The 26,288-nt window shown below is 46.6% G+C and overlaps 1 protein-coding gene across 1 annotated transcript; it reads right to left on the reverse strand.

Annotated features, from left to right (window-relative positions):
- Window positions 1–18,041: 18,041 nt before the first annotated feature.
- On the reverse strand, window positions 18,042–25,233 carry OCSTAMP (osteoclast stimulatory transmembrane protein). Its single transcript, XM_037164554.2, has 3 exons — window positions 25,162–25,233; window positions 21,694–22,684; window positions 18,042–18,893 (listed from the first exon to the last, which is right to left on the reverse strand). Exons 1-3 carry the CDS (start codon window positions 25,203–25,205, stop codon window positions 18,537–18,539), a joined length of 1,392 nt encoding a protein of 463 aa, XP_037020449.2. The 5' UTR covers window positions 25,206–25,233; the 3' UTR covers window positions 18,042–18,536.
- Window positions 25,234–26,288: the final 1,055 nt, after the last annotated feature.

Below are 26,288 nucleotides of genomic sequence, written 5' to 3' on the forward strand. Positions count from 1 at the left end.
CGGGATTTAAGGGGCTAAAATCAATGGCAGGACCGTGTGCTTTCTGGAGGCTCTAGGGAAAACCGGTTTCCTCACCTTGCTAAGCTTCCATTCCTTGACTCTCGGCGCCCTTCCCTTGCCTGAAGTCCTTGCTGCCCTCTCTGAAGGGCCCCTGTGATTATGTCGGGCCCACCCCACAGCTCAGGGTCATCCCCCATCTCAGCATCCTTAATTTACACCTACCGAAGCCCTTCTGTCATGCAAAGTCAGTATTCACAGGTTCTGGGAATTAGGAGGGGGACCTTTTGAGGGGTTATTATTCTACCTACCACACACTTCCACCCCTCATTTCAAAGATTCAAGTGGGAAGTCTGCCAAAACCCCGTGGGGTGTGTATATATGAGCTGGTGATTGGGGTATATATACAGTCGGCATGAATAAGGAGCACTCGGGAATTTTTCAGCCCAACCCCTCGGACCAGACCACCCTGCACCCCCTAATCCTTCCTGTTGCCACCACACTCTGGGACCGAGGGCTGAGAGCCTGCAGGCAGTGGCTGGCCTTGACTGGGAAACGAGAAGGTTCTGCATGTGATGGTCTGGGCTCCACACACGCAGGCTCAGCCGCAGGCTGGCCTGCCCGCCGGGTGGGGGCCGACCTCGGTCAGAGGGTGAGTTCATGCTGTTCCACAGGGGAGCGGAGGGGAGGTTTTTCAGGGCAGATCTGGGGAGAGGCCCCACATACCTGAAATCCCAGCTGCTGCAGCAGCGTGGCCTGTGGGCTCCTTGGGGGGCTCGGGAGGAGGGGAACCTGAAGGTCAAGGCCGGGAGGCCGCTGTGTCTTCCTGGTTTCTCTCACGTGCGTGTGCTCGGGCGGGCAGCGATTTGGAGTGGGGCGGGAGGTTGAGGCGCTTGGTCTCGCATCCTTCTGTCTTGGCTTTTAGGCCGTGATTTCTCGGAAGTCTGCTTTCTTCTGAGAACAGAAGCCCGAGGAGGAGAAAATGGCTCTTTCATTTCTACGGGTAATATCGCAGGTGAATTGCTTACTTATGATTTTCTTCCTAAAATTCCAATTTACAGGGCCTAAAAATGCCTTTTCTCTTCTGGGTTGTGAGGGAGAATCCGATGTCTGCCTCTGTCCCGGCTTCCGGTGGTGGTCTGCGGGCCTGCTCCGCCTTTCCTCCGCTGGTGGGCTGGTGGGCGCATCACCCTCCTCCCTGCTTCATCTACACGTGGCCTGTCCTCACGTCCTTCACGGAGTTCCTCCTCCCCACAGATCAGCCTCTGGGTCCAAATTTCCCCTTTGTAAGTCACAGACGGTTAGGGCCACCCAGATAATCTCACTTCACCTTGGTTACTTCTGTAAAAAAAAGACAAAACTCTTACCCCTATTTTTAGGTAGCGTCCATTCTGAGATACAGGGGTTAGGACTTCGCTGGACCTTTTTTTGGGGGGGACTGTTATGAGTCCATACAGACCAATACCAATTTATGAAAACTAGTTATTTCTTCTCGAAGGGAGAAGTCTCTCAGTTTTGTTTTGTTTTTTTTTAAGTCTAGCTTGATGTGTATCTTTGCCTTTGTTTTTATTTTTTAAAAAGATTTTATTTATTTATTTTTAGAGAGAGAGGAAGGGAGGGAGAAAGAAAGGAAGAGAAACATCAGTGTGTGGTTGCCTCTCACATGGCCCCCACTGGGGACCTGGCCCACAGCCCAGGCGTGTGCCCTGACTGGGAATGGAACCAGCAACCCTTGGGTTCTCAGCCTGTGCTCAATCCACTGGGCCACACCAGCCAGGGCTGCCTTTGTTTTTAAAGAATGTTGACACTGGGTATAGAACTCTAGGTGCATAGCCCCAACTACATGCTGGTCACCCCGTCCTCCCCTCTGGCCAGGCTGGGGTCCTGCTTTCTTACCAGCCCTGTGTGACCTCTTAAAACTTCTGTTTGACTCAGCATCCCAACAGTGTCCTCACAAGTCAGGCCCTATGCAGACACAGTTTCAAAGTCAGCCAAGGACCCCCGAAAATTTTCATACAGGTGTTTGGGGCTCTTTCCTAGCACCCTGCCCCCCAAAGCCCAGCTGTGTGGGAAGGAAGCTCCAAGCTCTGACGTCCTCTCCCTCTGTGCAGCAAGACCGCAGCTCTCTGCTTGGGTTCCACATCCCCGCACTGTGTATCTAGAAAGGCCACCAAGGAGAGTTCAAGGGTAACGTGTGCCTTTATTTTTGTCCAGGGTCACGGCCGTGGACAGGTTGCTTTCCAGTGCATAAAAACAGTGATTTGTATGAGTATCTTTATTTGTATTAGTTCTTTCACAGGGAGAGGGTAACTCAGAGCAACTACTCCATTATCACTGGAACCCAAAGTGGTCCAGTTCAAGCTGACTTCATTTTTGAGGCATCCCGAGATGCCTCAGCCTGGAGAGTCACCGCCTTTATCCATCCGCACTGTATGGAAGTCAGCAAGCGATTGTGCTCATCGGGGTTCTCCATGGCAACAGAACACCAACAGCACGTGCACACACACACACGCACGATTTAGTGTGAGGAATGGACTCCCTTTGTTATGGAGGCTGAGAAACCCCAAGATCTGTAGTCGACCCAGGAAGAGATGACGGTGCAGCTCTAGTCCGAGCCTGAGAGCCGGAGGTGTAAGTTCTAGTCCAAGTCTGGCAGGCCGGAGACTCCAGGCGAGAGATGCTTCGTTTAGAGCCGCCAGGCAGGAGGAGGACCCCGAGCGTCCCTCCTGGGTGGGATCCCAACTTCCAGGCCTTTGGTCGTCGTCCCACCAATGGCAGCTTCACCCCAGTGACTCCCCAGCTGGGCACATACACCAAATGTATGTTTCTTTAGCTGTTACGTTTAAAAAAAAGTGAGGATAGGTAATTTTCCCTTCCTGGACTCTACAAGGACAAAGTCCCTTTTTTAGTTTCCACTTTCCATTGGTGCTTTTAGCCACACTTTTTTTTTAAGATTTTGTTTATTTATCTTTAGAGGTGAAGGAAAGGAGAGAGAGAGAGAGAGAGAAATAGCAATGTATGGTTGCCTCTTGTACATCCCCTGCTGGGAACTGGCTGGCAACCCAGGCATGTGCCGTGACTGGGAATTGAACCACGCTCCTTTGGTTCGCAGGCCCACGCTCAATCCACTGAGCTACACCAGCCAGGCCATTGGCCACACGTTGTAACATATCCTTACACTCTGTTTCCCTCCTGATTCTGCCCAACTTGAAAGAGACCTACTGAGGGCCCCCCGGAAGCCTGTGCACGTGTGAAGTCTCAGTTGTTATTTCAGGAGTCAGTGAAGTTCAGAGACGTGGCCGTGGTCTTTTCTCCGGACCAGTGGGCTCATCTGAGTCCCGAAGAGAGACAACTGTTTAAGGACGTGATGCTGGATAACTGTGATTACCTCGTGTCTCTGGGTGAGGAGGTCTTCCCTTGTGAGTCTAAAACTGCCCGTGGTGGGGTTTTTCCTCCGGTGCGACTTCTCTGCAGTCCTTGAAAGTGCCTGAGTTTCGACTCAGCATTTCCCGGAGCAGCGCTCGAGCTGTGGGATGTGAGGAAGGGCATCTTCTCCTTGGGAGGACTCGGTTTTACACCCTCCACTGTCTTCCAAGCCACAGCTCCTTCCTCCCAAGCCGTACTAGTCCGGCCACTGTGTGCCCGGGCAACAGCTGCAGAACTGTTAGAATGTAGAGGCTCTTTTTTTTTCCCTTTTAAACAAAAACAGTGTTATGGAGGTTCCTGAGAGATTCTGAGGTGAGATTCATCATCATTAAAAGTGTGGGTCTAAGTTCTGCAATAACCCCAGCATGGTCAAGGTCACTTGTTTTTCCTCAGGACACTGGACTTACAAGGCAGAAGTGATATCCTCTTTGAAGCAAGGGAACTCGCCCAGCATGCTGGAGGGGGAGGTGACAAGTGCCCCGTGTCCAGGTAACGGACAAGCCACAGGCAGGAGCATCACAGCTCATACCCGGGCTGGTCAGAGAAACCTCACCCCTGAGGTGACAGGGGAGGGGCCCCGTCCTGGGCCCTCCTGCACCCCTCTGGTTACTCCTCCAGTCTCAGGGCGCTAACTAATGTGCCTGCAAACTTCTGAAACTCCTGTTACCACATGAAAGGGACGGAAGGACGAATAGCTGAGCTGGTCAAATAACTGATCAGTGATTAGAATAAACGAGCTGGTTAGCTCAAAAATATCATGAAAAGTCTTAAAAAAAAAAAGAAACCAGTTATGTAGAGGGATTTCCCCCCTCTAGATTAGATAATAGGTTCATTAGACATAAAATAACAAACCAGAAAAGCAAAGAAATTTACTGGCTGATTGGAGAGAGACGATACACCATCATCACAGAAAGTGAAAACTGCAGTGATTGTGTAGGAATTTCACAGAAACTTAAAGTCTCAGTGCGCAATACAGAAGGCAGCTCATTAAAAGCCACCTGGAGGTCAAAGGATGAAAAGATAATGATTTTAGTTTGCAACATTATGAGATCTGAAGAGCAGAATAAAACGTTGTAGGCATTTTGGAAAGTGGTCCTGGGATCCGAGAAGAAATTCAAAGGTTTTGTAAGAATGGTTCACAAGAATTCCAAGGAAACCAGAGCCCTCCGATTCTTTAAAAACCTAATAACCTGGCCCAAACTCCTCCTCCACCTTGAAGCCAGTTCATCTGTCTATACACAAGTCATCTTTTGAGTCTTCTCTTTTATTCCGTTAATGTATTCCTGTCTCTTCCTTAGCCTTTCAACTCTTTGGGCACATTTTTCTATCGAGTTCTAATCACTTTTATATTTCCTACAGCATGTTCCTACTCTCTCCTGAGCCTTGTGGTTTTAGGAAACCAGTCTGTCTGCTCTCTGGTTTTGTGTTTCGTGCATAAAGAAACACCCGTTTGAAGACAACAAATCAGACTGCTCAGCGCTGGCGGTGAGAGCTGGAAGTCAGCTGCAGGGAACCGCCGCAGCTGTTCTAGTCGAGGCTCCGATGTCATTTCTGCGTTCCCTGGATCTGAAGCCCATGACGTCATTCTTCCCCCCACCCTGGGACAACCCATCTAGTATCTTTTCTGCGCCATTAAATACGCATATATCAGTTATAAAATACACACTGTTTTATACATATGAATGCATTTTAATTTAAATGGCATGCCATAAGAATCTCATTTCTTGTCTTTCCATTTACCTCCAGCTCTGAGGTGTTTCTATATGGCAACATATAAGCTCATCTTACTGTTTAGTGCAATATGGTATTCTATACCATAGAATAGGTGTGTTGATCACATCTACCTTTGGGAACTTTTCCCTGAACAAGGGCTAAGTTTCTGAAACTCTGACCAAATTCTCACCTGTTCCCTTGAGAATCTGTGTAATAATTTCTCTGGGTCACAGGACACAGTATATAAGTTGTTTCTCAAGACATTCCCATTGCCTCTGTACCTTCGTAAAAAACATCAGTCAGTATGTGTTCATAATATTCCCTTACTATTTTAATGGCTATAGAATCTGCAGTTACAGAACCTGTTTTCTTCCCAACACTGGTAATTTGTGTCTTGTTTTTTCCCCCCATCAGCCGGGCAAATCTTATCAATTTTATGGATCTTTGTAAAGAACTAGGTTTTTGTTATTGTTTTTTTCTTTGTTGATTTGCTGTTTTTAATTTTTTTCATTTTTATTATTTCCTTTCTTTTGCTTCTGTATTTTGTCGTGTATAATGTACACTTTTTTGCTCAAAATTTTTTAGAGAAAAATAAGGATGGACACTGTACCTGGGCAGTACCTGAAATACCTTGTATCTGTTCTTGTGTTTTGTAATTATTTGTTACATAAAATTTCTTGTACTATAATATGTTCAAAAATAAATGCTAAACTTTCTTTATAATACAAAAAAATCTAAATATAACTAAGTAAATAAATAATTGAATTAAAAAATTAAAACAAAATACTTTTTCCTGAAAGTTTGGGCCAAAAATGTGGGTGTGCATTATACATGGCAAAATATGGTAATTTGCTCTTTTCTTTAAATCTTAAGGTAAAAGCTGAGGTCATTGATTTGAGACCTTTCTTCTTTATATTATAGACCTTCAGTGCTCTCAATTTTCCCCAAGTACATTCCACAAATTCTTATATATTTTCATTTTCATTCAGTTCAAATACTTCCTGATTTCTCTCTTCCTTTCTTGTTTGAACTCATTAGTTAAAAGTATATTATTTGGGAGTATTTGGGGAGAGAACATACTCTGTGTGACTTGAATTCTTTTAAGGGAGTTGCTTTATGGCAAGACTGTGGCCCATCTTGGGAAATAGCCCTTGGGAAGCACGTGTATGCTGTTGTGAGTGGGACATTCTGTAAACAGCAGTTAGAGCTCCGTAGCTGACAGTGCCGGGCAAACCTGTCACACTTTTGCTGATATTCTGCCTGCGACTTTCACTGATTACTGAGGGGAACATTAAAATTTCCAACCACGATTATGAATTTATCTACTTTCCTTCATACTCTTTTGTGCCATGTATTTGTTTAAAATCATCACCCGAGGATATGTTTATTGATTGTAAGAGAGGAAGGGAGACAGACAGACAGACAGACATGTGGATCAGTTGCCTCCCACACGTCCCAACAAGGAATAGAAACCTACAAACTAGGTATGTGCCCTGACCAGGAGTCAAACCCTCAGTTTTCTGTGCAGCTGCAACCCACTGAGCCACCCAGCCAGCACTGGTATCATAGGTTTGGAAGCTCTGAAGGTGCATACTCTTTGAACACTGCTATCCTCTTATTAACTGACCTCTCTAATATTATGAAATAAACTTTATCCCTAGGAATATTTATTGCTCTGAGATCTATTTTGTCTGATATCAGTATCGCCATTTTAGCTTTCCTTCAGCTTGCAGCATGGCCTTGCGTCCTTTTACTTTTAACCTATTTGTGCCTTGACATTTAAACTGAGTTTCTTGTAGAGAATATATAATTTGGTTTTGCTTTCTTATCCAATCTTGATAAACTCTACCTTTTCACTGGGGTGCTTGTACTAGTGGTTCTTAAGGGGCGGAGAGAAAGATTTTGCCCCTTGGGGCATCTGGCAACGACTGGTGACATTTTTGGTGGTCACAGCTGGGAGTGAGAATGTGCCACTGGCCCCTAGGGGACAGAGGCCAGGGATGCTATTAAACCCACTGCGTACACCTGACCACAACAAAGAAACTATCCGAGACGCAAAATGTCAAGAATGCCCAGACCGAGAAACCTTCGTTCACGTCACTTACATTTAACGTGATTATTCGTATAGATAGACTTAAATCTGTCTTCTTACTTCATTGGTCATATCCGTTCTTTGTTCTCTTTTTCCCTCTTTACTGCCCTCTCTCCGACTAGGCATATATTTTTTTTAGGATTCCGTTTTATCTCCTGTGGCCTATCAGCTATAATTCTGTTATTTGTTTTGGTGGCTGCACTAGGGTTAGGGCATGCATCTTGAATGCTACAGTTCTGACACTTGAACTTGTCTTCATCCAGCCTTGGTAGTATTGTTGTCTTGCATTTTACATGTTCTAAGCCCCATAATACATTGTGGTTTGTGTTTAATCACCCAATACTCTTCCAAAGAGAAAATAATTTTTAAAAGCCTTTCATATTTACTGTGTAGTTATAATATCAGATGTTCTTTCTTACTCTCTGTAAATCCAGATTTCATCTGGTACCTTCAACCTTCTGCCTCAAGGGACTTCTTTTAAAACTACTTGTAGCGTGCCCTGGCTGGCATAGCTCAGTGGATTGAGCGCGGGCCTGTGAACCAGAGTATCGAGGTTCGATTCTCAGTCAGGGCACATGCCTGGGTTGCAGGCCAGTTCCCAGCAGGGGATGCATTAGAGGCAACCATACATTGATGTTTCTCTCCCACTCTTTCTCCTTCCCTTCCCCTCTCTCGAAAAATAAATAAATAAAATATTTTAAAAAACAACAACAAAAAAAAAACTACTTGTAGCGTGAACCTGCTGGTAATGAATTCTTCTAGCTTTTCTATGTCTTAAACTGTCTCCCTGACCCTTCATTTTTCAAAAGTTTTCCTGGGCATAGAATTCTGGTGGACAGGTTTTGGTTGTTGCTTTGGGTTTTTTTGCACATTAAAGGTGGTTTGTGTATGTGTGTGTGTGTTGCTTGCAGTATAAAGTGAGGGATCCGATGTCATACCCACTTTGGTTCACGTACGCAACGTCTTTTCTTCCTCTGGTTGATTTTACAGCTTCCTCTTCTCCACCAATTACAAGCAGTTTGATTATGATGTGTCCTGGTGTGATTCACTCTATGCTCCTTATGCTTGCAGTTTGTTGGGTGTCTGAGTCTGTGACTTTATAGTTTTCATTGTGTTTGGGAAATTTGGCCCTGTTGTTTCTTTAAAATTTTTTTCTGGTCCTTCCTTCTCTGTTTATTCCCTTCCGGAGATTCCAGTTGCCCCCAAGCCATCGGAAGTAGGTGGATCTTCTAACTTTTTCTCTTTATAGGATTTTTATTTAGTAGATGCTGATACTTTTAACCCTCTGGCTCTGCTAACTTCTGAATTATATGTTCCATTTCTCCAGTCCCTTTATCTTTGAGTTCTCCAAACAGGTTTTCCATGTCACTGTTTTGTCTTTGGCTCTATAATTTTGCAGTAAATGTGAACTCTTTAAGTTCATGTAAATACATCTTCAAACTTGTTATTTCCTCTTTGCTCTCTTTTTTATTACCATTTGATTTTTTCTCATGTTGTAGTGCCCTATTTATCTTTTAGAAAATATTCGTGTATACTTTAAACTATTTCTCTGCACTCATATATTTTTCAGTCATTTTTGTAGCATTTCAAGGTCTAGAATGATGAAGGTAACAGAAACTGATCCTAGTTCTCCACTTTATTAATGGTAGGTTAATACATACAAAAATGTATCTATAATATTTTATTTGTTCTACGGAAATACTCAAAAATAATTTTTCTTAGCAATTAACCAATTTTTATTTAGATTTCTTTATTACCAAAAAAGTAAATGCCAGAACTTATCTTTTGGTCACACTAGGGGGTTGTAAGTTTGATAGAATCTGGGGTTATCAAGATACTAAAAAATAACAAAGTATTCAGAAAATATGAGAATTTACTCACATGTGCTGTGTGTATCCTGGGGACTCCCTTTCATCTCTAAGAATCTATGACTAGAATATATTTCCACAAATTAACAAAGATATGTGTATGATCATTCTTAGTGTTCTCAGCAATAACAAAAACAAACACAATTCAAATATCCAACTAGATCACTGGCCTGATCAATAATGACCTTGTCATATACACCAAAATATTAAGTATCAGTAAAACTGCTAAATCAGATTTATACCTACTAATATAAATTTCCCCAATTTTGCTGTTGAAAGGAAAACAATTAAAGTATAGTCACTTTCACAAATTACTATCTCTATACAGAGATACTTTAAAGGACCCTAATGAAAATAAAACTTTAGTTCATGCTGGGTACTTACATGGGATTCTTTAGATTCTGTAAAGCTCTTCCGTTCTGGTAGTTAAAATTTCAACGAGTCAGTTTTTTTTTTTTTTTACAGTCACAAATATAAAAGTCTTCCAAGTCTAAAGAAGAGTTTTCCTTGGCCACATGTCGATCACTCAAATTATTCTCGTACAGTGTTCGGAGGGTACTTGCCTCTCATTCCGAGCGCCCGCAAACTCCTACTTTCATAGTGCACCTCTAGAGTCCCCGGCCTGTCCCTTTTCTCCCCTCACCCCACTCGCTAATTATCTCCATGTTTGTTGCAATGTCCAGATTTAACTTTATTTTTCTCTCAAATTGTTTGCCTACTAGCGTGTCAACCAGCGCTGGTGAATTATCCCGCCCTTAACGAACCTGTGAATACCTTCAAACAGAGCTCTCCTCCTGCGAAGGATCCAAAACTTGGCGCTTCTGTCCAGCGTTACGAATGCGAACACTGCTGCGTAGCTTTCAGCCACATCACCCACCTTATCGGACATCGGAGAATTCACAGGGCAGTGAAAGCCCACGGCTGGGGTGAAAACGCGAAGGACTTCAGGCATCGCTCCTCATTCACAACATCCCAAAGAACTCATACGCTAGATCAACGCTTTGAATGTAGCCAATGTGGCCAAACCTTTGACAGAGCTTCAAAGTTTATTCAACATCAGAACAGGCACCGGGGACCAAAACCGTACAGATGTGATGTGTGCCAGAGAACCTTTAGGTTCCTCTCCTCCTTTCACACACACCAGCAATTTCATGTGGGCAAGAAGCCCAACCCGATTCAGCATCAGGAAACTCACAGGCAGAAGAGTGTCTATGCCCGCAAAGTTTGTGCCAGGGACTCTCCCACTTTCTCAGAAAGAAACCAACACCAGAAAGTTCATGTGAAAAAGAAATACTACACGTGTAGTTACTGCAAAAAGGACTTCAATCCGTATACGAAATTCATCATCCATCAAAGAGTTCATACTGAGGAGAGACCCTACCAATGTAATGATTGTGGAAAATCCTTTAAAAGCACCTCCAATCTTAATAAACACAGAAAAATTCACACAAGAGAGATGCCCTTCTCATGTACTGAATGTAAAAAATCCTTCCAGCAGCTCACAGATCTCCATCGACATCAACAAGGCCACAGTGGAGAGAAACAGTATATATGCACTAACTGTAAAAAGACCTTTGTTCGTTTCTCGGATCTAACTCGCCACCGAAGAACTCACACCGGAGAGAGACACTACCCATGTACTATTTGTGAAAAAGCCTTCAGACATCACTCGAACCTTATTAAACATCGAAAACTTCATTATGGCGAGAAGCCCTTCACATGTGACGAATGTGAAAAGACCTTTCGGTTTTGCTCGGAGCTGAATCAGCATAAAAAAATTCATACTAAAGAGAAGCCCTATACATGTGACGAATGTCAAAAGAGTTTTAACGACCGTTCAAATCTCAATACACACATGAAAATCCATACGGGAGAGAAACCCTTTGTATGTAATCAATGTGGAAAAGCTTTTAGCATAAACTCGAAACTTACGCGGCATAAGAAAATTCACGATAAAAAGAAATCCTAAAACTATAGAGAAGACACAAAAAGGCATTTATAAATCACTTACTTTTTTCCAAAAACTGGAAATTAAACCAAAGAGATCAATGTGGAAAGGTTCTTACTCCAAGCCCAATTCTCCTGCATGAATTCATCCTCTATGGCCCATTTTAGAAATATCACTACATATATGATGAAGAAACAGGGATATGTGGTCAGAAACAGACTTCCTACATTGCGTTAACTTGATTCTTTGAGCAAAAATGGGTAAACACATTCAACCAAAACTTGAAATTGGATAAGGCGGTTCCTTCTGTGAGAAGTTGGTTAAGAGGGAGCTGGAAGGGTGTAGTGAATAGAACATAGTCGTTTTGCTGTCTGTTCATAATCTATTTTTACTGGATGAATAAAATCATTCCTTTCACAGAGGCAGCTCTCTAAAGCTGTAAACTTTTTTTTGTTTTTTACTCCAGCCCCTAAAGCTATAAACTTTTGTAGGGGGCAATGCAACTCTTATCTAAGTGTTAAGTCAGGAAAACAAAAACTACCTCTTTGGAATTAGGAATTAGAACCACCAGGAAAGAAGAATCTTTGCTGGTGAATAATGAAAAGCAAAGACAATCAAGAGACAAAAAAGTAAAGTCTAACGAGTTAAGAGGGTGGACCCGGGAAATCTGAAGGTCATGGGTTGGTGGGTGATAAGGGGGTCTCTGCCACCTTGTCTAAGTGGATGTGATTCTGAGATGCCCGGCCCGCCCAGAGAACGAAGAGGACTTGGAGAAATGACAACAGTTCTAGGACTCAGATTCAGGACACCAAGACTGTTACTTGTCGTGTGGCCTTATTTGTAATAAGTTGATTTCCTGTTTGTTTTAATAAATGCTAAGTTTTCTAGTATATGCTACTGCTGGTGTGTACTATTAAATACATTCAGGCCTCGGGTCAGAAATCTAATTACACTTTCCTGAATCTTCCCATCATCACTGGTGGCAACTTAGCCCTGTTCAGCCAAGCAGGGTGGGCAGAGTGTTACAAATTTCTTTAGGGCCAGACTCAATCCACAGAACGTGATAGAAGACGATATTCCATTACTTCCCTGGGGGTCATTCTCACATCTTTCTGCGCCCCCTGCTTTCCCAGACATTAACAGTGGCTGCCCCAGAGCCAAACTGCTGCGTAATCCCCACATGTGGTCCCTCTGGTCTGCTTTCATCTTTAAGGAAAGCTGTGTATACGGCTCACTTTTGTAAATAACAGACACATACTAGGTCTCAAATTTAGAAGTTGAAAATGCAACTGAAATAAGTTTTAAAATGAGTACAAAAATGTTATCGATCCAACCATGGAAATTGAGAATGGTTATTGGGATAAAGAAAAAAAATGTGCCCTAAATAGACCTCTTACTCCTAATTTTGGTCCTTAAAGCACTGGTTAGGGTAAAATTTATTTTTCAAAACGATTTTATTTTCAGCCCTCGCTGGTGTAGCTCAGAGGTCTGAGCACGGGCCTGTGAAGCGAAGGGTCGCTGGTTCGATTCCCAGTCAGGGACATGCTTGGGTTGCAGGCCAGGTCCTTAGTAGGGGACACATGAGAGGCAACCACACATTGATGTTTCTCTCCCACTCTTTCTCCTTCCCTTCCCCTCTCAAAAAAGAAATAAAATATTTTTAAAAGATTTTATTTTCAGAGAAGGGAAGGGAGAAAAACATTAATGTGCGGTTGACTCTCATGAGCCCCCCACTGAGGACCTGGCCCACAACCCAGAAACGTATCCTAAACGGGGAGTCAAACAGGCCAGCACTCAATCCACTGAGCCACACCAGCCAGGGCTGGTTAGGGTAAAATTTAAAAGGAACTATTTTACGTCTTTCAAGTGTATTGAGACTCCACCAAGGCTTGTGGAAAGGGTCAAGCTCCGCCCAGCGCCACCCTTCCCTCTGATCCCCCAAGGGCTCGGAGTTCCCCCACTGGTGCGTGCACCTACTTTGGTTCCTGTTTGCACCAGGCCAGCTACTGGGAAACGGGAGGATTCCGAGGCTACAATACGCCACCTGATCCCCCATAAAAGCCTGGAGAATCATCAGGAATGCCCATCAAGAGCACCGAAGGGCACATGCGCAGAAGAGGCTTCCGTGCACTCTTCCCAAGATCCTCCGCAAGGGGGCTGGATGCCTTTCCCTGACTACGTTTCCCATAAGGCTCCTCGGTGCAGCCCCTATGTGAGGGATTCTTTGAAGAACTTTAGCTTTAATTATGGGGCTTGGTTGCTTGATTGCTATGAACCATTACTAAAAAAAAATTGTCAATGCATTTCACCAAAGACTATAGATGAGAAACAAAGTTTACAGACTGTTAAATGTCCACCAAAATGCTAATGATCCCCCAAATCTTTACATTTCTCCGAAGCCTAGCTTAGGAACACCAAAGCTGTATATCTTATATATATATTTTACTACTGCTTTTCCCACTCAGCATCAGAAAACACGCTGGGGAATAACCCCTAGGAACATTCTAAATGTGAGCTCTCATAGAGGGGCAATCAGAAGAATGTAATCAATACTACAGTAAAGCCGTCGCCGGTTTTGGTAAATGCATCTAGATATTTTCCAATGTATGAAAGTGCTGTAGGATTCAAACATTAACTACCCAAGAATTCGTGGTGAAAGGGAGTCTACCAGTGGGGAGACTGGGGCTTGCCTGGCTCATCGGCGTCTTGGAAGGGGCTGGACTGGAGGGTTGGGTGGGGGCAAGGTGACGGAAGCAAAAAAGGTGCGGAAGATCCATGGGATGGGCACACGGCGAAGATGGTTGTGTTCATATTAGTTTTCTATGACTGCATTACAAATTGGTGTAAGCTTTGTGGCTTAAAACTAGGCAACTATATTCTCTTGTCACTTTTGCAGATTAGGAGTCTGGGCAAGGCGTGGCTGAAATCTTGCTGTGGGTTGAAATCAAGGTGTTTTGGGGCTGCGGCTTCCCTGGTGGTTGGAGTTCTCCTCCAGGCTCACTGGTGGTTGGCAGAACTCAATTCAGTGGTTGTAGGACTGGGGTGGACATTGTCCTGCTTCTGTGTCAACCAGACAGCACCTTGAGCTCCTTATCACATGGCCCCACAGGTCTTCCATTCCCCGGGCATTATTTTGTTCCAGGACACCAAAACCATGTCTAATTTCTTCTTTTGTGAAGACTCTGGTTTTAAAGGACTAACAGGATTAGGTCAGACCCATCTAGATAATCCACCTAGTTTAAAGTCACCTCTTTTGGGGCCTTCATTACACCTGCAGAATCCCTTCACAGCAGTACCTAGATTAGTATTTGATTTTGTAAATAGAGTAGGTGTGTGTAACAGGGGCAGGAACTCCTTAGCCACCTTAGCAGTCTGCCTCCCGGCCGTGTTTCATTACAGGGCTCATCCAAAAACATCAACCACGTGGACAAAACTAGTAGTTTGTGGATGTCTTTGTCCACATCAGTGTGTGTACAGCAAACTCATTCACGAAGTAGCCGTTACAACCAGGGTAGGGGTTATGCATGAGCCCACAGCACCGCGTTGCCTCTTGTCTTGGCTGGTCTCGCTGCTGCTGCTGCTGCTGCTGCTGCTGCTGCTACCGAATGTCTGACTTGTCACCCCAGATATCAACCCTGAGCCCTTGATAAGGTGCCGTTCTGGAAAAGAACAGCAGGCTTCTTGGTAGAAAGTCGACCACTGCAGGCCGCTGGAACTCTGCTTGAAGCAGTGGTTCACCCTTGCCGAAACTGACGAGGACTTGGGAGGCGGGTTTCCTCTGTTGACCACAAGGCACCCATACCTCTCGTCGAGGGCTGACAAGACACCTCATTTCCTGACACGGGACTCTGCGTGAATTACCTCTGACCAAGGCACCCATTTTATAGCACAGGAGGTGTGATGATGGGCACAGGGCCCTGAGATCCCGCCCCAACAAAAAAAACCAAAAAAGAAACTACCCTACCTTTTCTTTCTTACCATTTTTACGTTTTTTACCTCCTTTTTGTTGATTACCCCCCCCCCACCAAACAAATTTTTTTAAACACAAAACCACCCCCCTACATGACATCCGCCTGAACCAGCCGGCCTGATAGAACCATGGTATGCATTAATAAAGACTCAGCTAAGGCAGGACCTTTGGAAAAATTCCCTGAGAATTTTGGGTGCCGTCCACCAGGATGTGAAATACGCTTTAACCCAGTATGGAGTCAATGAAGAGCTGACGGCAGGATTGCCCTCTCTCACTGTCACTCCCATTTACAGAATTTGTGCTGTACTTTTCCACAGCCCTAGATTCTGTTAAGATAGAGATCATGGATCTTGTAGGTACTCCACCGGGAAACACAGTGATCGACAAATGTCCTGGCCTCCAGCCCCCATAGGAAAACAATTCTGGGAACATTCTACATGCTTTTCAGAGGTCCTGGCACAATCAAATCCCTGTCATTTATATCAGTGGCATTAATGACACCCCCTAAGGCTAACTTTTCTCCTTTATCTCATTCTTTGCACTTCCTCACTCCTGCTTCCCAAAATCACCTCCCACATAAACTACCTGCACCCTAATCCTGGTTCCAGCTGTTTTTAGGCAAGATGTTTATTTATAGAAATATGTATACATAGCACAAATGTTCTATAACCCAGGAACTTAATGCATTTCTGCATAACACAGTGGGATGCCATGGTATATGTATTGTGCCCTGCCCTCTCTTGCTGGTGCTTTTTTTCCTCAGCCAGAAAGGGAAGAGGATAAAGATCTGAAGAGGAGATTACAGAACAGACATTCATCATCATTCATTTGCTTTGAAGGAAGAATGGAGAGTTAATACCTAGGTCTTTGCATTCTAATTACTAAACAGATTGTGGTAATTGATTGGTGTTCTGCTTCTCACCTAAGAGTATTTTCATTTCAAAACCCATAGATTCTGCTGAGATTTTTATTCAGGGAGAGCTTCCTTTGAAAGACATTTCAAGAGCATTGGAAGAGGACAGTATTTCTCAAGATGTGCTTTTCAACATACCAGTGACATTTACATGCATACTTTTTCTAAGGATGCTCATGGAGACACAGGTTATAATAGAAAAAAGAAACAACCTAAATGTACCTTGGTCAGGAATAACTCGATAAATTATGGTGCGTACTCACGATGGGAAGCTGTGGCGGTGCTAAGAATGAATAAAGTTATTTATGTAATAAAAAATACCCATGATCTAATCCTAAACGAAATAAAATGAAAGGCCAACAACTAATAAAGCATCATCCTGTCTTTTACCTACTCATGATTAGATAAAGGCATGCACATTTAAATACCTGTGGCTATATAAACTTAGTTGAAATTTAGAAGTGCATGCTCCCAAAGTATTTAGGAGGAAGAGGGACTTCCATTGTGCACCTAAACGATTTTTTTCTATAAATGTGTGGTTTTCCAATTCGCATGTGAAAGATATATAAAATGAAAGAGGACTATAAAGGCATTCCACATCCAGTAATTGAATTTCAAATGTGAGTTTGTAAAGAGAGAGATTAGGATACACACCCAGAGATCCTCAATGAGGTAAGCACTGAAGAAAAGACCGAAATAAAAAATATTAAATAGTACTTACAGGGACAGATTTATAGGTAAATTTTATTGTATTTTATTTTTATTCTTAGCCAAGAAGATTCTTATTGATTTTAGAGAGAGAGGAAGGGAGGGAGAGAGGGGGAGAGAAACATTGATTTGAGAGAAAAACATCCATGAGTTAGTTACCTGTAAACTGAAAGGTCGCGGGTTCAATTCACAGTCAGGGCTCAGACCTAGGTTGTGAGTTGCAGTTGTCAGTTCCTAGGTTGTCAGTCCCAGTCCGGGCACGAATGAGAGGCAGCTGATTGACATTTCTCTCTCACACCGATGTTTCTCTTCCTCTCTCTCTCCCTGCCTTCCCCTCTCTCTAAAATCAATAAGCACGTTCTCAGGTGAGGATGTAAAAAAGGAGGGGGGATACTGCAAGAATGAAGAGGAAAACAGGAGGGTGGGCTCTGAGTTCTATAGCTTTACAGGTCCCCACTTCCAGGGCTCAATACAGGCCAGCACAGAGCACAGGGACTGGTCCCCAATATGATGGTTAGGATAGTCTAGAGGATGCAGCAGGGGGAGGGAGAAGAGAGGGGGAGGGGAGAAGAGAGGAGAAAATGCAGGGTGGGGAAGGGAGGCTGGCAGAGGCAAGCCAGTACTGGGTCATGCAGTTCCCACTGTGGCCAGGAGGTGACAGCATTAACACCCTGGGGGATGAACTTAGTTGTCCTGCAAATGAACAGAACCTATACAATTGCCAGTGTCAGCCACTGGATGATGGTCCTGTAAGTTGCCCATCCTACTCCTGGCCCAGGTGGAGCAGATTCTTCCTGACATGGATGCTGTGAAGCGACAGCCCATTCATTCCTGCCAATGGAAGGGGACGTCTGTCCACGAGGGCTGCAAGAACAAATATCTTGATCTCTTCCTCCCCACTTTGGACAGTCTTGTTAGTGTCCCCGTTGACTGCATCCAGCCAGCGGTCAGAGGGCAAAGGACCCAGGGTGTTAGGACTCACAGACTCACGGAGGTCAGACCCCTGGGAAGGAGGGCAGTTGAAAGGAGGGTGGAGAATTATCTGGAGGGGAAGCAGGAAGTGCCAAGACCACAGAGCAGGGAATTGCGATTTATTATGACTTTGATGGGCAGAGAGTTGCCAGTTAAAGCGCAGTTAACCAGTTCAATCTGAATTTCAGGTAGACAACCAATATGAGCGCAGTCTAAGTATGATTAGTATAAGGACAGTATGTCCCAAGGACACTAACCCCATGTAGGTTGTTTATCTAAAATGCACACTGAACCTGGAGGCCTGTATTTTCCTTGGCTAAACCCAATGGGCCCACATGGGAGGCCCCTAAAGGAATTTAAAGCAAAGGGGCAACTTAGTTCTAATTTAGGATTTAATAAATACATTTATTTACAAAATCAAGACCACTTTAGATTACTATCAAGTTCAGATGATTTGGGGGCATATAAATAAGTTCCAGGAGCATTTAGACACATTCATAAGGCAAAGTTGCCACCGACCGGGTAAAGCAGTTGATGCAGGTGAGAGCCTGGCCGGACCCCCACCTGGCCAGGGTGAGGGGTGGGGCTGAACCATCTCTGCACTTCCTTGCCTTCCCCTTGGCATAGTCCTTCTCTGTTGGTGGAGGCCTTTCATGGCCCAAATTTCATTCTGTCCTTACCGCATTTCCATGTGGAAAGTAGATCACACCATTGTCATTATGCAGCTGCAGAAACTGAGGCTCAGATAGGTGCAGCAACCTACCCAAGGTCACACAGGGAGGAAGCAGAAGGGCCAAGGCTACAACTGAGGTTCGTGCAACTCCAAAGATCTTCCCTCTCTTCTGCAAGCTTGTCTGTTTTTCCACGTGTCCACTATGCAGTAGGCCTGTGTGTCCTGCCCTGCTTGCGGGCAGAACCAGGTGCGGGGGTCAGGAAGGAGTCCGCAGGAGCGGCTGCTGGTCTCGGTTCCGGTTGCAGCTCCTCTGGAGCCGGGCATAAAGGTGGCGGACTCTCCTTGCCTCCTGCGCGCTGAAGAAGGAAGCTGCGATGGTGTGTCGCAACCTACGGGCGTAGGTCTCCAGCAGGACTGTGGAACAAGCCACGAGTTGCAGGACCCCCGCGGCCAGCGGGGCTGAGGTGTGGGGGCGCTGGGCAGGCAGCAGAGGGCAGCTGCGGGAGGTGAAACGGAGCTCCCACTGGAAGGAGTTGTGGGCTGACAGGAAGGGGCTCTCCTGAGGCGGCTGGTTGAAGAGGAAGGGGATGAAGCCCAGGACGGTGTATGCAGCCTTTACAAAGGACAAAAAGGCCAAGTCAACCCACACGCTCTCCCGCTATTCCCTGTCCCCCACCGCTATTCCCTGTCCCCCACCACTTCCCTTGCGGGGCTGGGTCAGCCTTCCCTGCCCTCATCCGCAGCAGGGACGCAGGAGTCATGATTGCCTTCTGGGGTTCGAGGATGGATCATAGGATCAGGAGTCTGAGACAGGCTTTTTGCCAAAGGAAAAACACCGTGCAAATGCTATTTTTATTACGACTCTCTTTGAAGAGTAAGTTTATCTTTCTCTCCAAATAATTCACTCTTTAAAGAATAGTTTTTATTATTGCTCCCCTTTAGAAGAAAACAAATTCATGTTTCTGGGGCGTGAACCCTTTGTTGAGCCCGCAGTGGCCGAACACTCCCAATGTCTTTGCCGTCAGATTCGCACCCGCCTACGAGGTCCAGCCCAGCCTGAGCCTCATTTGAAAGATGGGGACCCTGAGCTCATGCAGTGGGTGCACGTTCCAGGGGCAGCCCCAGCCAGGGCGGGTCCTAACATCCTCTCATAAGCATCAGGTTCTACACTTTCCATGAGTTAGGATGGAGGGAGGAAGAATGGTGCCTACACGGAGGTCAGAAGTTAACCCTTTGAACTTGGGAGTCAGACTTCCTGGGTCGGATCCTGGCTTGGCCCAGAGCCCATTTCCCTATCGGGCTCCGTGCTGGGCCCCGCAGTGCTTTCAGGGGCCTATGAAAATGTTTCATTTTCTTTTCAAATCAGGATTTAAAATTAACTTTTCAGTTGAAGAACGTGTTTCACTATATACTATTAATACACATTTGCGTTCATCCCAGTGACGTCATTGCTATTTTTAATGGGGGAAGGAGCTCCTGCAAGCGGATGTGCCGAGGCCACACCGAAGTCCCAGCGCAGCCCTCGTTCCGCCGCTTACGGGCTGGGTGACTGTGGGCAAGATTCCTAACTTCCCTGAGCCTCCGTGTCTTCCTCGGTAAAGTAGCGATGCTAGCAGTTCCTCTCTGGCAGAGTCACAGGGACAATGAAATGAGCTGTCTTATTTCATCACTTCTGGGTTCACATCTTTTACCCCCACATTTGGACTTTTAGATCAAAAAGTGTCTTCCAATCAAAAGGACTCATAACTGCTTTCTGCGCTCATGCCCGTCCCTGCTCTCTAAGAGGGTCGGCGTGCCAGCATCCAACTGCAGAGCGGGTGTCTGCAGCTTGGAAGAAAATGCTGGAAACGAGGGTGGAGCCTCAGCTGTGCGCGCGAGGGCACAGCAAACAGGGTGGCGTGAGAGGCAGCGAAAGCAACCGGCTCAGCCAGAGTCATTCAGAAAAGTCAGGCTTGAGCGGGAGGGCGTTTTAGGAAAACCACCAAAATGACTTCACTGTGTTTCTTGCTTTCTCTACATCAAAAAGTATGATGAAATAAAGCCCTGGTTAAAAATAAGTGTTAAAAATAAGTGAACGAGTTTACATGGATGTAATTGAAAATCTGAACGGTGAGAAGGCATCGGGCAATGGCTTCATTGGAAGCATTTTCTTTCCCGGTGACACCTGAAATGATGGTGTGGCTTGTGATCAACGGCCTCGTCCACATGGGGAAATACAATGCAACAGACAACTCACTGAGGACGTTGCCCGGCATTTCCTTATCGTAACCCGCAGCGTTTCATAGTATCTTCCAAGCATGAATTGCATTGTGGTTGAAGAAAAATTTTGTAAGGCAGTACATACCCTTATTACCTAGAATGTCCTCTCCTACATTTCTAGTCCATTCTATTTCATTAAAAAATAATGACCATGACCCCTAAATTGATTAAATTCATTTCATGCAGTTCGAAGAACACTTTCTTGCATTAAATAAGTACTCAATACATGTTAGCTATTAATATCACTAGCTCAGGGTCTGATACTTTGGTATGTGGCATGTGATGGATCTTTGTGTGTGATCTCACCATAAAAATAAAACATAAAGATCTTATGGCGGAAGGAGTTCATGAACGTGAACTAGCCCGCGAGCGTCGCAGTGCAGCTTGGCTCTGCCAGGCACAGTGAGGCTGGATAACTGTGGGCCAGCACCCTAACTTCTTTGAGCCTCTGTGTTTTCATCACTAAAGTGGCCGAAGAAGAGACTGAAAAACCACAACTCTTGATGCGATAGTAAATATCTAAGAGTAATTCGATAGTAAATATTTTATATATAACTATTAAAATAGTAAGTAATTTCGGCTTTGCTGACCTTGCAGTCTCTGTTGCTACAGCTCACATTTGCCTTTGGAGAACTGTGTTCCAATAAAACTTAATTTACAAAATAGGAAGCTGGCAAGATTTGGCCTCTGGGCCGTACCTGGTGGGCTCCTGATCTAGGCCCTTCCTGAGCCCTGGTATGCACAGTCTGATAGTCACAGATGTGACCTATTAATAATGGCCAATGATTATTAAACATCTCCTGTGGGTCACGGTGCTTACTAGGTGCTTCCAGAGACGATCCCATTGAAAGCTCCCATAACCTTGTAGGGAAAGGAGGACAGATCCAATCTGTATAATAAGAAACAGGGGGCTAGGACCTGCTGCCACATCCCTGGGTATCAGTACTTTCACCTGCAGTGGGGTCAACACAGAGCCCACTGTGCCTGGTCAGAGTGGGAATTAAGTTCATCCGATGGTGCCCCAGGGTCTCAGTCCTTCCCAGGGCTATGACTTGAAGGTAAGTAAAATTCAATCGCAGGCCAAGGATTTGACAAATTCTACCCCTTCCCTCAAGGAAATGACTCTATACCTGCCTTCCCATCACCACACTTACATCATACTTGACCTTGAGTGTAACGGGCACAGAAGGCAGCTTCTGAGCCCAGTCCACGGTGGCCTGTGCCAGGAGGAAGGTCACGTGGTCGGTGGCCACTGTCACAGCTGTGGCCAGCAGGAGCAGGGTGAGTGGCCCCAGCCTCAGTAGACAGCTCAGCAGCTCCCCTTGGGACAGCCTTGGCCAAGCTGCCCGAAGCAGCCAGGCTGGTGGAGACGCCAGCAGGTGTGTGGCTCGGGCCTCTTCCAGCTGCTGGGCCAGCTGCCATGTAGCATAGACATTATCAAACTGCAGGTCAGTCAGGTAGCAATGGAGATATCGGGCTGAGTCCACCAGGAGGCCAAGCATGACGAGCCCTGTGACTACCCTCTGGGTCCCCAGTGCTGCTGCCCGGACCAGGGACTCCAGGCCAGAGAAGTCCTCCAGGACCTGCTGAGTGACCTGGAGCATATGAAGCCGGAAGACAGAGCCATTGCCCTGGGCCTGGAGTGTCAGGCCTTGGCCAGTGGGACTCAGAGTCCTGGACGCTGCGTGCAGCTGGTGTGTGGTGTTGAGCAGACTCTCCAGGGAGCCCTCAGTGACACACCTCAGCACCTGTCCAGCTGCGCCCACATTGGCCAAGATGTTGGGCACCACGGTGACAGCCAGGGTGGCAGTGCTCCAGGACAGGAGCAGACGGCGGCCCTGCTCTGTGCCCAGGGTGGGCACACTGAGGGCAAACAGGCAGCGAGCCGGAGGCACCAGGCCCAGCCCCAGGAAGACCAGGAGGCCACCGACAGTGGACACCATGGCCGAGGGTCCCAGAGGATAAAGCAGCAAGGACACTAGCCATTGGTGGGCCAGACCTGCAGCCGCGGCAGCCAGGGAACCACATAGGAGGAGCTGAGTCAACAGCTGGCCACAGCTGGTTGGGACAGGCTGAGAGAAGGCAACCCAGGCAGCCTGAAGTGGGACAAGGGCCTTGGAGAGTCCCAAGTGCCAGAATCTGCACCTGTACACACAAAAATTGGGGAACCTCTGTCAGGAGGGTGGGGAGTTTGGTGTCTGCCCCGTGTCCCTGCCCCACAAACCCTTCATCTGCTAGCAGGCTCCACCCCATTAGCCGCAGGAGTGGGCACTCTTCCCAGGTGGGCCAATCAGAATAATCCACCTCAAACCCACATGATCTGAGCTGAACCAATCAGAGCCTTCCCCAGGATTATTCTCACTGGAGTTGTCAGGGAAAAGTCCAGTTTCCACACAGTTCTCAGGAAGATGTGAGAATGAATGTTGGAGCTGCCTGTGTCCATAATTCCAATTTTGCAAGGCCAACTGGCCCAAGGGGATGAAATAGTCATGAAGAGAGAAGCGCAGATGAAAGAGAGAACTAAAGACACTGTTTCACTGTTCACTCTGTATAGCACTGAGCATTTCTTCCTTGTGGACTTAAATGTCTCCTCTACAATTTTGAAGGGAGGGCGAAGAGAAGGGAAGAGTGGATTAGTTTACCTCTGAGAAACTTTTCTACTTTATTTTCCTTATAGTTATTTATTCAACAAATATTTATTAAGCAACTACTATGTGCCAGCCACTGGAGAAACCAGAATGAATGAATAGACAAGAATCCTCACCCTTCTAGAACATATACTCATGACAGCAGAGAAATGGAAAGAAGAGGTTGGATTCTGGATACATGTTCCTGGAAGAGACAAAAGGCTGACAGACTGGCTGGCTGTGGGTGTGAGACAAATGCGGCCAGGAGATTTGGTGGCCTGAGCAACTGGAAGCATCGGGGGGTTGTTTCCCGAGGCAGAAAAGTCTGTGGTTAAAGCAGGTTTGAGTGGAGTGGGGAGAGGAGGAATGCAGGTGAAAGGCTTACATCTGAGTTGCCAGTTCAGCCATTCAATGGAGATGTTGGGTATGTGGTTGGAAACATGAGTTGGGGACTCAGAGCAGAGATCGGACTAGAGATACAATGTTGGGTGTTGCTGGTTTATGGATGGTGTCTAAAGTCAGGGGCAGGATGAGATTCCTCAAGTCGTTTGCTGGTGAGGATGAGAGAGATCCGAGCACTGAGCCCTTGTGTTCCAGGGCTAGCAGAATGAGTGAAGGAGACCGAGAAACAAGCCATGGGGTGTTTGAACAGCCTCATAAATACAATGTTTCCAGATGAAGGAAGCGATCAACTCTGTCAAATGCTGCTGATGGGTCAGGAAAATGCAGTAGCCAGTGGGCGAACTGGCCACTGGGTGACCAAGAGAGTTCATTTAAGATGGATCGATTCTGGCTGGTTTGTAGATGGGAGATCCAACCAAGAGGGGGGACACTGGTGAAGGGGAGGCTTCTTGCAGTGACCTCCTCATGGGTGGCAGAGGTCAGACCAAGAACACAAAACGTGGGGCTGCTCTTAGAAAGCAGCAGGGGCCATTCACTCTTAACAGCAGGTGGGAAGGCAGAGGAAATGGGTACAGGGGACGGTGAGTGGACAGGCAAAGGGGGCAATTACAGATCAGTATCATCAGATGTACAGGGAACACAGCAGTGGTTAAAGGCACGACTCCAGACTGCCTGCGTTCAAATCCCACTTTACCACTCACCGTCAGTGTGATCTCGGCTGGGTTTCATAACCTCTCTGTGCCTCAGTTTTCTCATCTGTAAAATGGTGCAATAAAAGTAGTATCTCCTAGGGTCATTTTGTGTCTGGGAAATTGTGTCATGTCAGCTGTGATCTGTTACTAAAGCAGCCACCAGGCAGGGACTTGGTCTCTGATCACTGACATGTCCAGAGTGCCCAGAACAGTGTCTGGCGTGTAGTGGCTGCTTCATACAGAGTTGTGGCTGTGGCGTGTCTGCTTCTGTTTGCTCGGGGGAGCAGGAAGCGTCAGCACTGATGGTGGGGATGCTGGAGGAGTCGATGGCAGCCTTCGGTTAAAGGAGGAGATATAACGTAGGTGTCCAGGAGAGTGGGAAAGGAAACGGACTAGGGAAATGATCCACACGTGGGCGGCAAGGAGCACTCCCCTGAGGCTGGAGATCATGAATTAGGGCCTTCCCAGGCCCTGAAGTCATTTTGACTTGTGGCTAGACACCCCTCCTACGGTATAATTAGTGTTGGAAACCTGGTAGCTGTGAAATACAAGCCACTGTAAACACTATGGGAAAGGAAAGCCAGTTCTAAGTCCCATCGGGTGCCAAGGCCTGTGTGAAGGGTTGGCCATGAGACTTCCAGCTGCCGTTACTGGGCGCTCCCTCCGAGCCACATACCGCAGCAGCAAGCCCTCTGTGTGCCTTTTCTCCTTCAGTTCCCACGCCAGCCTGGTAGACCGCGTTCTCACTCGAGTTTCCCAGATGGGGAAACCGAGGCTCAAGGCGGTGAGGATTTACCCAGTCCTGCTGCCAGGGAATGGCTCAGCCGAGACCTAGACTCATTCCCAGAGGCCTGACTGTTCTCTTGTCTGTGGCCCCCGTGCCCAAGGTCCCCAGACCTACCCGGTCCTGACGAGGTGCTCAGCTGTCCCCCAGAGAGTCCTCATGCCTCCCGAATAGCAGAGGAGCCAGCCAGGCGGCCTTAGGCAGCAATGACAGGTGGAGAGGAAGTGGGAGGAACTGAGTCCTCCAGCGCTCGGGGAGCCCTGTCACTTCTGCTTTTCTGCCCTTGATTAAGTCCTCCTGGTCTCCTTGTCCCGCCCCGTGGGGCCCACCTCCTAGTGGGCTGGGCAGGCTGCCTCCTCCTCTCCAGTCAGGCAGGCGTGGGTAGGAGGTGTGGGAGGAGAGTAAGAGCCTTTTCCAAGCAACAGCTCTAGTCCTGATGACGGGAAGGTGGCATTAGCCCCATTTCACAGAGGAGGAAACTGAGGCTCGGGGAAGCCATCCGGCTCCCTGGTGGTAGGGTAGTGCTGGGAGTAGAAATCTGCTCAGCTTCCTCTTTCCCTCCCCGTCCATAGTTACGTGCCCTAACTCTTAGGGGGTGGGGACCCAAGGGAGACCCCTGGATTTCTGCCAAGGTTCTTCTCCAACCATCAGTGGCTCTGGTCTTTCTCTCCAACTCCCTTCCTATCTTCAGACCAATGGGGACCTGGCTTCAAAGCACAGCTGCGTCCCTCCCAGGCTGTGTGGCCTTGAGCAGGCCACCTCATCTCTCTCAGTCTCACCTTCCTCCTCTTAAAAGATAGTGATGATAACGGTTAACCTTTACTGAGCACTTGCTTTGCACCAGACATGTTTCTATGCAAATTCATTGAGTCCTTACATCAAATGACCCTTTGTGGTAGGGACTGTTGTGATTGCCATTCTCTGTTGCAAAAAAATGGAGACTCAGAGAGTTAAGTCCCTTCACCAAGCCACTGAGCCAGTGCGAGGCAGAGCCGTGATTTACATCCAGCAGTCCTGCCCCACGGCCAGCTGGTCAGCCCCCGTGCTCTGCCGGGTGGAGGCGAGTCCCAGGACTCCCGAGGACCTTGTGGTGCTTCTGGCACTGCAAACAGTAGGTGCTCAATAAATGTGCATTTCCTGTATGCACTTGGCAGCAGTCATTGCCATAGGTACACTTGCAGCTGTCCTCTCCCAGCACCTGTGTGCCCTGGCACTACCTATAGGACAGCCTCCTTAGGAGGTCC

Source organism: Artibeus jamaicensis, unplaced genomic scaffold (genome assembly GCF_021234435.1).
Source record: "Artibeus jamaicensis isolate MK-2021 breed Jamaican fruit bat unplaced genomic scaffold, CSHL_Jam_final contig_685, whole genome shotgun sequence".
NCBI lineage: Eukaryota > Metazoa > Chordata > Mammalia > Chiroptera > Phyllostomidae > Artibeus > Artibeus jamaicensis.

Excerpts from the sequence above, each read along its gene's own strand:
- OCSTAMP (XM_037164554.2), bottom strand. The coding sequence starts at position 25,205 with ATGAGGACTCTCTGGGGGACAGCTGAGCACCTCGTCAGGACCGG. Across the intron at positions 22,685-25,161 it reads GAGCACCTCGTCAGGACCGG|GTGCAGATTCTGGCACTTGG; the intron begins GTAGGTCTGGGG and ends TTGTGTGTACAG. Across the intron at positions 18,894-21,693 it reads CACTCAAGGTCAAGTATGAT|GCTGCATACACCGTCCTGGG; the intron begins GTAAGTGTGGTG and ends TCCTTTGTAAAG.